General features: G+C 35.1%; 1 protein-coding gene across 7 annotated transcripts in view; it reads left to right on the plus strand.

Moving 5' to 3' along the window:
- Nucleotides 1–13,628, plus strand: part of SCAPER (S-phase cyclin A associated protein in the ER) — a 470,315-nt gene that overhangs the window by 131,116 nt on the left and 325,571 nt on the right. For all 7 annotated transcript variants that reach the window (XM_079128857.1, XM_079128859.1, XM_079128858.1 and 4 more), the window contains 3 exons: nucleotides 708–783; nucleotides 991–1,108; nucleotides 1,373–1,484. In XM_079128857.1, coding sequence (XP_078984983.1) covers nucleotides 708–783; nucleotides 991–1,108; nucleotides 1,373–1,484 — 306 coding nt within the window. The remainder of the gene's footprint in view (nucleotides 1–707; nucleotides 784–990; nucleotides 1,109–1,372; nucleotides 1,485–13,628) is intronic.

Raw genomic sequence — 13,628 nt, forward strand, 5'->3', positions numbered from 1 at the left:
TTCAGTAATAATAATAATTATTCTCATGATGATTTAGACTTACATACTAAACAATAGCAAAATTTTTTAAACATTTGACCATTCCTAAATATTTTCATAGAGGACGTTAAAAGCTGTTACTGTCATTTTACAAATCAAGATATTGAATCTTAAAGAAACTAAAATCTGGGCATTATTCAAATAGTAATTCGTAGAGATTGAAGAAGAATCTAAGGTTTTTACATTTTGTATTCTTCTAATAAGTAGCAAATGATGCACTGCATTGCTGTTACTCAGTGCTTGGGTTATATATATTGAAGAAGGGGATTGTTAAAGAATGAAAGTAACCATTAGTTTTATGTTTCACATATTTTCGTGTAAAATTTAATGCCCAACAAAGACTCTTAAGCTCTGCTAATGTGTTTTGTATATTACGTCAGTGTTGATTTAGTAATAATATAATGTCAGTATGTTTCTTGTGAAGTTTATTCCTTTTGTCTTTGTTAATGACTAGTAAGTTCTTAAAATGTATAGTCTGTGGTATTTTAATTTGGTAATTATTGTGACTATACAACGTTTGTACCTTTTTTTCTGATTTCAAACTATTAAGTGAAATGTATGAACAAAAGTTAGAAAAAATTTCACAAATAGTTCACTTTTATGTTTATAAATACTTGTGTTTGAAAATTTGTTTTTCAAGTTTTGTTTTTCTCTCCTTAACATTTTAGGCCAGCATGGGCAGTGGGAGTGTATCTTTCTGTGGTATGTCTATGGACTGGAATGATGTTCTTGCAGATTACGAAGGTATTATCTGTGTGTGCATATGTCTCTGAGTGTATTTGATGTGTAGGTACAATGGGATACAATCAGTTATTTCATTATGTGCAGTTTCTGTGTAAAATAAATAATTTGAGATAGGAATGCTTTAGACTTTTAAAACTTTAAAAAATAATGGTTTTAGAGAACTATGTGGTTAAAAAGTAATAGTGGTTACTCCTTTTTTCTGAACAGCTCGTGAATCTTGGCGACAAAATACATCCTGGGGGGATATTGTAGAAGAGGAACCTGCTAGACCTCCAGGGCATGGGATTCACATGCACGAAAAACTTTCCTCACCATCTCGTAAAAGGTCTGGCCTTTGAAAATTAATTTGAAATGTTTCACAGGAGAGAAACCAGCCGCTCTTAACTTTTAAAAAGAGTTGCTGCATGACCTTTTTTGGCACATTACTTTAGGACAGTTCCAGATCCATTGAAAAGTGATAATAGTTCCCTGAAATGCTAGGCCAAATTGAGTTTTGTATACTTTAAGACCTTTGAAGTCTAAAGAACACTATTTTTGGTCTTATCATTCTAAACATTTCTGTCTCTTGTTCTTTTGTTTACATTAATAGAACAATTGCAGAATCTAAGAAGAAACATGAAGAGAAGCAAATGAAAGCACAGCAGCTAAGGGAAAAGTTGCGTGAAGAAAAAACATTAAAGCTTCAGAAATTATTAGAAAGGGTGAGCTTTTATTTTTAGGAAATTATAATTGTCTTAAATTGGTGGGCATATTTTCAAATAGACTTCTTTTTGGTCTGAGAGCCGCTAAACAAACCATAAAAATAATTATATTCTCTAGGAAATAAAGGCATTTCTCTCTGAATTCTATCGGTTAACTGTTACAAAAAAAAAAAAAAAAAAGAATTAGTCTTACTTACACTGAATTTGTCTTTCCTAAACTGTCTTATAAATTGCTATTTTGCAGGGTTGGCATGGATTTGTGAAGCTAAACTTTGTCTCTTGCCATTTTCATTGCAAGGTGTCCTTGGGTAGGCTGGTCCAAAGTGTATAATGATGTCATAGGACAGTTTTGGGGCTAAGATTAATTTTAATGTATGCCTGCCTGTGGCCAGGCCTGTTCCTTGCTTTTGGCTTTAATTTTTACTATTATGAATGTGCCTGTGGACAGCCTCAATCACAGGAGAGCAGGCTGCTACCCTGGCCCTCAGTTGTTGCTGTGTGTACATATGCTACTGGTGTTATAAGTAGAGTGCATATGGTCCATCCTGCTGTATATGTGCATGCAGCCAAACACTGGAGCTGTGCACTCAATAGCTCTGCCTAGGTCCCTCCCACCACCTACCCCAACCTTCAACTACTCAGGTATGTTCACTGCTTAACAGAACTACTATTGAGAATCTCAGTAGCCTTTGGAGGTGCTGCAAATCCCTTGCACTTTTTGCAACTGAGGAACAATTACTGAGCTCATTAATACCAGCCTTTGAACTGCCATGCTAGTACACACTTCTGGACTCAGAGGTGCCATACACTTCTGTGCAAGGTGTTCCATGTGCCACTGGGCCTGGTGTGGCAAAACACTCCCCTTTTTGCCTTCCCACTTCTGTCAGTGGCCCCATAACCCCCTCCCCTAGCTCATGGTTTTTTCTTACCAAAACCAGTCCATAAACTCTGCACAAGACTGCTTCTTCAGATGCACAGTTAGCAATGCAGGGATATAAAGAACATGAAAAAATCAAGAACAAAAGAACACAATATATCCAGTAACTGACTTAAATTCATGAAGATCCACAAATTTTCTGATAAAGAATTCAAAATAATCATTCTGTGGAAGTTTGGCAAGCTACAAGAGAACACAAATAATTTTAAAAATCAGGAAAACAATACAAGAACAAAAGAAGTTCAAGAAAGAAGGTACAAAAATAGAAACAAATTCTAGGGGCTGGGGCTCTAGCTTAGTGGCAGACCACTTGCCTCACATGTGTGAGGCATTGGGTTTGATCCTCAGCACCACATAAAAGTAAACAAAGACACACTGTCCATGTACAACTACAAAAAAAATAAAAATAACAAAAAAATTCTGAATCTCAGAAATTCAGTGACTGAATTAAGAAATACAGTAGAGAGCTTCAACAGCAGACTTGAAGCACAAGAAAAAATCAAAGAATTCAAAGATCATTTGAAAGATAAGTAAGAGGAGGGGAAAAAAAGAATAAAGAAAAGCTGTTGGATTTATATGAAACCATCATCAAACCAATATGTGCATCATAGGAATTAAGAAGGAGAGAAAGATAATCAAAGACTTCTAGATGTCCATAGAACCCCAAATAAGTTAAAAATAAGTCTATACCAAGCTGGGTACAGTGGCACACAACTATAATCCCAGCTATGCAGGAGACTAAAGCAGGAGGATTGCAAGTTTGATATTATCCTTGGTGACTTAGTGAGACTTTGTTCCAAAATAAAAAATAAAAAGGGGTGCTGGGGTTGTGGCTGAATAGACATACACGGAATTTTCCACTCAAAAGTAGCTGAGTACTTATTCTTCTCAAGAATTCTCCAGGATTGATCACATGTTCCATCACAAAACAAGTCTTTTAGTGATTTAAGAAGATTATAACAAGTATATTCATAGACCGCATGGAATTAACTTAGAGATCAGTGACAAAAAGAAAAATTAATGAAAACGTGGAAACTAAATATCACACTGTTGAGCAACTAGTAAAAAAGGAAATCATTAGTGAACTTAAGTAATACTTTGAAGCAAATGAAAAAACCCCTACTGAAATTTGTAGATGTAGTAAAAGTAAGGACTAAGAGAAACATTTATGGAGATGAATACCTATATTAAAAAAGTAGCTAGGTCTTAAAAAAGTAAACTCATTTCCCAACTAAAGGAACTAGAAAAAAGAAGGGTAAACTAACAAAATTAGGAAATGGCTGGAAAAGTAGAGTGGAGTAAATGAAATGTAGAAAAAAAATTGAAAAAACAACTGAGTCGTTGTTTTTGAAAGATAATGGAGAAAAATTGAAAACAGTAAATGAAACTGAGATTTCCTTGTAATGCTCATTAGAGCATTATAGGTATACATAGTAGTTAGATTCATTTTGAGAAAATCATTCATGCATAGAATTCCGTATATGTCTATTCATTTCCCTTTCCCCTCCCTTCCCCTGTTCTCCTTCCTCTACTCTATTGATCTTCCCTTCACTTATTTATTTTAATTTCTACTTATACATAAGGGTGAAAATTCCTGTGGCATATTTATATATGCACATAATGTTGTTTTGTTAAATTCATTCCTCATTTCCCCTTTCTTGTCCCTCCTCCCTCCCTCTTAATCTCCTTCTGCTCTACTGATCTTCCCTGTATCTTTATGATATTTGATCCACTCCTCCTCCTCCTTTCCCTTATTTTGCTCTGGCTTTGACATATGAGAGAAAACATTCAACCCTCGATTTTTCTGAGACTAACTTTTTTCAGTTGACATGATTGTTCTCCATTTTCATCCATTTACCAGCAAATGCCATTGTTTCATTCTTTTTAACTGAATAAAACTCCATTATGTATATATACCACATTTTCTTAATCCATTCATCTATTGATGGGCATCTGGACTGATTCCATAATTTTGTATTGTGAATTGTGCTTTTTTAAATATTGAGGTGGCTGTATTGCTGTAGTATGCCGATTTGAGTTCTTTTGGATAAACAATAAAGAGTGAGACAGCTGGACCATATAGATCATATGGTGGCTCCATTCCTACTTTTTTATTACTGCTTTCCAGGGTACTTGTACTAAATCTTCAGTTCCACCAACAATGTACCTTTTCTCTCACATTTATTATTATTTGTGTTCTTGATAATTGTCATTTTGACTAGAGTGAGATGAAGTCTTAGTGTAGTTTTGATTTGAATTTCCCTGACTGTTAAGATGTTGAACATATTTTTGTGAACCTCTTGGCCATTTGTATTTCTTTTCAGAAGGTTTATTTAGCTCTTTTGCTCACTTATTGACTGGTTTATTGTTTTTTTTGATGTTGAGCTTTTTTAGTTCTTTTTATATTTTGGACATATAATCCCTCATCAGAGGAGAAGCTGGTAAAGAGTTTCTTCCATTTTGTAGGCTTTTTCTTCACATTGTTAATCATTTCCTTTGCTGTACAACTGTTTTTTTTTTTTTTATAGTAACATGTTTTATTTATTTATTTTTAAAATTTATTTCTATTGTAAACAAATGGGATACATGGTGTTTCTGTTTGTACATGGAGTAACGGCATACCCTTTGCATAATCATACATTTACATAGGGTAATGATGTTTGATTCATTCTGTTATTTTTTCCTCCCCCCCCCTTTCCCTCTATACAGTCCCTCCTTCCTCCATTCTTGCCCCCCCACCCCCCATTATGTGTCATCATCCGCTTATCAGTGGGATCTTTCGTCTTTTGGAGTTTTGAGATTGGCTTATCTCACTTAGCATGATATTCTCCAATTTCATCCATTTGCCTGCAAATGCCATAATTTTATCATTCTTTGTAGCTGAGTAATATTCCATTGTATATATATATATATATATATATATATATATATATATACCACAGTTTCTTTATCCATTCATCAATTGAAGGACATCTAGGTTGGTTCCACAATCTGGCTATTGTGAATTGAGCCTCTATGAACATTGATGTGGCTGTATCTCTGTAGCATGCTGATTTTAAGTCCTTTGGGTATAGCCCGAGGAGTGGGATAGCTGGGTCAAATGGTGGTTCCATTCCAAGCTTTCTGAGGAATCTCCACACTGCTTTCCAGAGTGGCTGCACTAATTTGCAACCCCACCAGCAATGTGTGAGTGTACCTTTTTCCCCACATCCTCTCCAACACCTATTGTTGCTTGTATTCTTGATAATAGCCATTCTAATTGGGATGAGATGGAATCTTAGTGTAGTTTTGATTTGCATTTCTCTTATAACTAAAGATGGTGAACATTTTTTCATGTCTCTGTTGATTGCTTGTAGATCTTCTTCTGTGAAGTGTCTGCTCATTTCTTTAGCCCATTTGTTGATTGGATTATTTGTATTCTTGGTGTAGAGTTTTTTGAGTTCTATATATATTCTGGAAATTAGTGCTCTATCTGAAGGATGGGTGGTAAAGATTTTCTCCCATTCTGTAGGCTCTCTCATCACATTGCTGATAGTTTCCTTTTCTGAGAGGAAGCTTTTTAGTTTGAATCTATCCCAGTTGTTGATTCTTGCTTTTATTTCTTGTGCAATGGGAGTCCTGTTAAGGAAGTCCGATCCTAGGCCAACATGTAGAAGATTTGGACCTACTTTGTCTTCTGTAAGTTGAAGGGTCTCTGGTCTGATTCCGAGGTCCTTGATCCATTTTGAGTTGAGTTTTGTGCAGGGTGAGAGATAGGGGTTTAGTTTCATTCTGTTGAATATGGATTTCCAGTTTTCTCAGCACCCTTTGTTGAAGAGGCTATCTTTTCTCCATTGCATATTTTTGGCACCTTTGTCTAGTGTGAGAAAATTGTATTTATTTAGGTTTGTGTCCATGTCCTCTATTCTGTACCACTGATCTACCTGTCTGTTTTGGTACCAACACCATGCCATTTTTGTTACTATTGCTTTGTAGTATAGTTGAAGTTCTGGTATTGTGATACCCCCTGTTTCATTCTTCCTGCTAAGGATTTCTTTAGCTATTCTGGGTTTCTTATTCTTCCAGATGAATTTCAAGATTGCTTGGCTCTATTTCTGTAAGATACATCATTGGGATTTTAATTAGAATTGCATTGAATCTGTATAGCACTTTTGGTAGTATGGCCATTTTGACAATATTAATTCTGCCTATCCAAGAACATGGGAGATCTTTCCATCTTCTAAGGTCTTCCTCAATTTCTTTCTTCAATGTTTTGTAGTTTTCATTGTAGAGATCTTTTACCTCTTTGGTTAGGTTGAGTCCCAAGTATTTTATTTTTTTTTGAGGCTATTGCAAATGGAGTTGTTTTCCTCATTTTCGTCTGAGCTATTTTGTCGCTTGTGTATAAAATTGCTTTAGATTTATGCGTGTTGATTTTATAGCCTGCTGTTTTGCTGAATTCATTGATGAGGTCTAGAAGTTTTCTGGAGGAGGTTTTTGGATCCTCTAAATATAGAATCATGTCATCAGCAAACAGTGACAGCTTAAGTTCCTCTTTTCCTGTTCGTATCCCTTTAATTTCTTTGGTCTGCGTAATTGCTCTGGCTAGAGTTTCGAGGACAGTGTTGAATAGAAGTGGTGAAAGAGGACATCTCTGTCTTGTTCCTGTTTATAAAGGGAATGGTTTCAGTTTTTCTCCACTAAGAATGATGTTGGCCATGGGCTTAGCATAAATAGCCTTTACAATGTTCAGGTGTGTTCCTACTATCCCTTTTTTTTTAGTGTTTTGAGCATGAAGGGGTGTTGTATTTTGTCGAATGCTTTTTCTGCGTCAATTGAAATAACCATATGATTCTTATCCTTAAGTCTATTGACTGTACAAATGTTTTTTAATTTGATTGCATACCACTTACTGATTCTTGACTTTATTTCTTGAGTTTCAGGGATCTTGTTAAGGAAGTTGGTGCTAGCACCAATATGATGGAGTATTGACCCAGTGTTTTCTTCAAGCAGTTGTAAGGTTTCTGGTCTAATTCCTAAGTCTTTGATCCATTTTAATTTGACTTTTGTGCAGGGTGTTAGGTAGGGATCTGATTTCATTCTTCTATATATAGATATATACTTTCCCAGCATCATTTGTTAAAAAGGCTTTTCTCCAGCGTATTTTTTTGGCACCTTTGTCAAGTATCAGATGACTATAAGTGTGTGGATTTGTCTCTGTGCCTTCTATTCCATCAGCCTTCATGTCTATTTTGATAATGATACCATGATTTTTTTGTTACTGTGGCTCTGTAGTATAATTTGAGGTCAGATAGTGTGTTGATTTCTGCATGATTCTATTTGCTTGGTATTGCTTTGGCTATTCTGGGGCAATAAGAGGGACAAAAAGCAAGGTATGAGGAAGAAGCAAATGTAAGATCAGAACAACTCAGACCCTCATATAATTATACCCCATCTAAGGTAAATCAAGCCTAAATAATAAGTGCTGAAGAAAGCAGTTAATCAGAAACTAAAAGTATACAAATATCTATATATATTTTAAATATTTATGTATGTATATATGTATGTATGTGTGGTGCTGAGGATCAAACCCAGAACCTCATAAGTGCGAGGCAAGCACTCTACCACTGAGCTACAACCCTAGCCTTTAATCTCTAGATATTTTTGAACTTATCTGGACAGTGAGAAACACCCCCCCACACACACACATACATATACATATACACACAAAATCTTACTTAAGGGGAAAAAGTTAAAACAATATAATACAATTAAATGATGTGTGAGAAAAAATTTTAAAAAGTCGAAATTTTTAAAATGTATGAATAAGTACATAAAAAATGGGAATTCAGTGGGAAAAAAAGAAAATAAAGGAAAAAAATCTTCATGAGAAAGAAAGGACTTGTTTTCACAGTGGTGGTCAAAACTGTTGGCAGGGATTGATTTTCATTCTTTAATACATATTATTGAGTCTTTAAACTTTGGATTAAGGTCTGGGGGTTGTTACATCAATGTTTTCTTTGTTTTTTACTTAGCTGCCCACTAGGTGTAATAGTTCTCAGCTTCTAGTCTCCCAGTATAGAAGGGGATAGACTGGGGAGTGCTGTCAAACTGTGTAATCCTTTAGCTGACACAGAGTTCTAAATTGAAGGTTCAGTAGTTGAAATGTAGTCTTGGTTGACCTTGGGAACTCTGTTGGTTGTGATTTGATCCATGCACCCTGTTGCTGGGAATATTCAGATCTCGAGTGGATGTTTGGATGTCTACATCTCTGGGGCCTCCAGTAAAATTCAATTTTAGGACATAGGGACGAACTCTCCATAGGTTTCACCTTCACTATTATGACTGTGTATTACCAGGTATCCACCCTGTAGTGTAGATAGATGCTCCTGTGTGGCCACTATAGGGGTCTTTCCAATACCTTTTATGGTATGCCAGCAACAAAGGGAACATTTTCCGTTGGTATCTGGAGTCTGTGTGGGCCAGATATAATTCTTGTGCCTGTTTCATTCACTCTTGTTGAGGCTTACCCTAGAGGCCATGATATGTGACTACTGGCTATTTCTTTTGTGAGTTCCTGATATTATATCTCTGCTTGCTTCTGTGTAGCATTTATAGATAGTTCCTGGGCCACAGTAATTTTCCAGGCCAGTAATCTTGGTTTCCCCTTAACTATCACCCCAGTTGCCTAAACTTTTTGTTTTTGATTGATTTTCACTGAACCACTTTCCCCACTGTCTCTGTAATCATTAAAATCAGTTTCCCTTTCTAATCCATAGGTTCTTCCAAGCCAGATTTTTAATATTGCTTTTTTTTCTTTATCACCACACTGTCCTTTGTCTCTGCCTGTGCTCCTCTTTCCCATCAGTGGCTGCTGCTGTTGCCACCACCTACTAAGTTGACACATCTCTAATGTATTATTTCTTACATTCTGTTTGAAATTTCTGTCTCTGTGTTTTCTTTTACCATCCAGTTTTAAGTTTAATTGAATTATTTTAGCTACCCGCCTTGATGAGGTGTCATCTTCCTGCTTTGTAAGTCTGATACTAAGGAACTGCTGGGAAGTGTATCCTTTCTCTAATCTGCCATCTTCCTTCCCTGAGTGGGGTTTTTTTTTGAAAGATAAAATCAATAAGCCCTTATTGAATGTTTGAAGAAATAAGATTAGATTCAAAATAGAATGGATGTAGAGTCAATACCATGGATGACAAAAATTTAAAAAAATTATAAGGACTATTATGAACAATTATGATACTGTGAAAAATAAGTTTATTTTCTTTATAAATCACCTTGTTTCTGGTGTTCTGTTATAGTGGCATGAAACAGATTGAGACAGTCATACATGAAATATCGACAGCTAATATCATGATCAATTGGAAACAATTGAAAACTTCTAATGCAATATTTGGTGAAAGGCAAGAATACAATTTGTAAAGTTTCAAGATACAGAAATAACCTGCAGAAATCAGTGGAGTTTTTATATATTTACAGTCAACTATCTGAAAGGGAAATGATTAAAAAGAATTCTGTTTTCATTAGCAACAGAAAGAATAGAATACTTGGTAACCAAAAAAAGGTGAAATGCTAGTAAATCAAAAGTTATAAAACATGGATGAAAAAAATATAGAAGACACATGCAAATGGAAAGACATCTGATGTTCATGAACTGGAAGAATTACAGTGTCCATACTACCCCACGTAATTAGTGCAATCCCTGTCAGAATCCCAGTAACTTTTTTACTTTTTCACAAGTAGAAAAAGCACTCCTTACAGAACCACAAAAGACCACATGGAATCCAAATAATTTGAGCAAGAAAAACAAAGGCTGAAGGCATTATATTTCCTGACTTTAAATTATATTACAAAGGTATAATAATCTACGAATACTTCTGAGCTTTAGAATAAAATTCTGCCATTTGTTGCATCATGTGTGGAGCTAGAGGGCATTAAGCTAAGTGAAACAAGATATATAAAAAGAAATACTGAGTGATCTTGCATATATGTTGAACCTAAATTAGTTGAATTCTTAGAGAAAAAATTTAGGATTATGGTTGGCCAGAGTCTAGTGGGAGGGAAAATGGGGTAATGTTAGCCAAAGGTACAAAGTTTCAGTTATACAAGATGAGTAATTTCTGAAGGTGTAATGTACAGCATCATGACTACAGTTAACAAAAAAAAAAAAAAAAACATAGGAAAAGTTTGGTTTGTTCTTGGAATGTACAGATCTTTTTCATTAGGAAATTTATGCAGTGAGATATAAATTAAAAGTTTTAAAAAACCCATCATTTTCAACAATAACTAAAAAAGATGATCAGGATTGAATAAGCGGGGTACTAATTATATTTATAGAAGAGAGTCTTTGAGTATTTAGAGCAGGGTAAATATTGGCCAATATGGTATAGTGGGTGGAAGGAACCTGGGCTTTGGAGACCAATCCAATTCTGATCCTGATACTACCTTGTAATCCAGATGCTCTGGGCAAGTTACTGAACTTTGCATTTCTAGTTTCTTTTTTTAACTTTTTATAAATGTATTTTTAATAGATGGACACAATACCTTTATTTATTTTTATATGGTGCTGAGGATCAAACCTAGTGCTTCACATGTGCTAGGCAAGCGCTCTGCCACTGACCCACAACCAGGACCCTGCATTTCTAGTTTCTTCATCTGTAAAATGATTTGTAGTTATTAACCTGTTCTGATGCTTAAATGAGGCAAGTATGCGAAATAGTAACATAGTACAGGGATTGATGGTCACTCTTTTGTACTGTCAATTGGCAGATGTAGATGTGTATTATGTTAGTTATCTATACTGTGTAACAAATGAACTCAAGATTTAGTGTCTTGAAACAGGAAATGATTATTATTAGGTCAGGTTTGTGCAGACTAGGACTGGACTGCCTAGTGATTCTTGTTTGGGGTCTCTTGGGTAGTTGCATTTAGGCTTTCAGTCAGGGCAGTAGTGATCTGGGTGGGAGGATCCACTTCCAAACCCACTCATGCAGTTACTTGCAGGCCTCAGTTTCTCTTTTGTTGTTGACTGGAACTCTCATTTTTTTGTCAAGTAGTCTTTCTACAATCTAGGAATTTTCGTAACATAGGTGGTGGTTTCCCCATAGAAAGTAATCAGAGATGGGGAGAGGGGAGGAGGGTGATAGCACAAAAGAGTTGATAAAATGGAAGCTGTATATCACTGTTGCTGTTTTTTTGTTTTTTGTTTTTTTTTGGTCACAGTCCTGATACATTGAGGGAAGAGATTATGTAAGAATCTTTTTTTTCCCCCTTTTTTAAAAAGTTTTTATACTTGGTGCATCATAATTAGATATCATAGTGGGATTTGTTCTTACATATTTATACATGTACAGAATATTATATGTCCAGTTATTTCCCGGTACTTCCCTTTACCTTCTTGCAAGTACTTCTTGCCTTCCTTTTGTCCCCTTCATTTACTTTACTGGTCTCCTTTCTGTTTTCATGAGACCTGCCCCCCACCCACCCTTTTTTCCCCTTTTTTCTCTCTGACTTCCACTTATGACCCTTGCCTTTATGAATGTGGCTTAGTTCATTTAACATAAAACTCTGAAGTTCTATCCATTTCCCAGTAAATGACATAGTTCTTCTTTATGGCTTAATAAAATTTTATTGTGCATATATATACTACACTTTTTTTTTTTTTGAGGTACTGAGGATTGAACTCAGGGCTTTATGCATGCTAGGCAAGTGCTTTGCTACTGACTTACAACCTGACCCAGTATACCACATTTTCTTCATCCATTCGTTTGTTGATGGACACCTATGCTGGTTCTGTAATTTGGTTATTGTGAATTGTGCTGCTGTAAATATGAGTATGCATGTATTATTATAGAATGCTGATTTAAATTCTTTTGGATAAATACCAAGAAATGGTATAGTTGGGTCATATAATAGTTCATTTCTGCTCTTTCAAGAAATCTTCATACTGATTTCCATTTTGGTTATATACTAATTTACAGTCCCACTAATAATGTTATAAGTGTTCCCTTTCCTCCACATCCTCTATGCAAGGTTTTTAATACCAAGTGGCTTTGATCATTGAGAGCCTTCTTGGAGATCGTATACTATAAATACCTAACAGTGTGACAAAGGATGCATGATTACTATATTGCAGTTATAAGTGAACTCGTTTGTTATGGAGTACTGCTGTGCATGTTAATCATATGATTTGCATTGAGATATAATTGACCCAAATAATATGAATATTTGTTAAAAAAAAAAAAAAAACTAGGTAACATTAGATTCTCCTTAGTAGTCAAATTTTTTTGTAAGGAGAAGAAAGTTTTGTTACCTGAATCTTAATAATTAGTCATTTAGAATGAATAGATCAGATATGAAAATCAGTCTCGATATTTTGGAGTTCCGTAAGAGTTACTGTGTTATTTTTAGCTTAAGTTACACTACAGCCACATTTCCTCTCACTATATTATTTAATATAAGTAAAAGTATGTAATATATTTTCTCTTATAATCTAATCTTCAGTTATTCATGCAAGCAAATCATGGATTACTGAGATTATACATGATTTTAGAGGGTCTTTGGTTTAATTTTCTCATCTATGTAGGTATTCCTTAATTAATTACAGTGGTAAGTTCCACCTTCCATTTGTATGATGGGTTTTTGTTTTTAGCACTGTTCTACCTACTTGGATTTGTCTGACCGCTACTTTAACTGTGAGGTTCACAGGGCAGGTATTGACCTTCAGTTTATAGGTGTAAAAACTGAATCTAGGAGAGGTTGAATGTTGTTTTCAGTGTCTCGTGACCGATAATTTGCAGAACAAAGGTTTTAAGGACTGCCTTCTGTCTTTTAATTATGCTACTGTATTTTTATATGATTCAACACATAATTTTTGAGATATAATTCAACTGGAATGTTAGTTTTTCCAATTCCTTTTGATTCAGCTTCTGATTGTCTCTAAATTATCATCATTGGTACTGAATCTTATTTCCTGGATCATAGAACAAGTCTTTTACATCTGCTTGATATGGTTTTAAGGATTTAAAGTAGGCTTCACTCTGCCCCACACTGTTTCTTTGTTTTTTCTTTTGTGGTGCTGGGAATTGAACCCAGGGCCTCCTGTATACTAGGCAAGGATTCTATCACTGAACCACAGCCCCAGTCCTAAAGGTACTTACTATGTCTACGTTTACTCCATAAGCAAAACTGTCTCTGTTCCTTCAGAGAAGATTAGA

Source organism: Sciurus vulgaris (genome assembly GCF_902686455.1).
Source record: "Sciurus vulgaris genome assembly, chromosome: 2".
Lineage (NCBI taxonomy): Eukaryota > Metazoa > Chordata > Mammalia > Rodentia > Sciuridae > Sciurus > Sciurus vulgaris.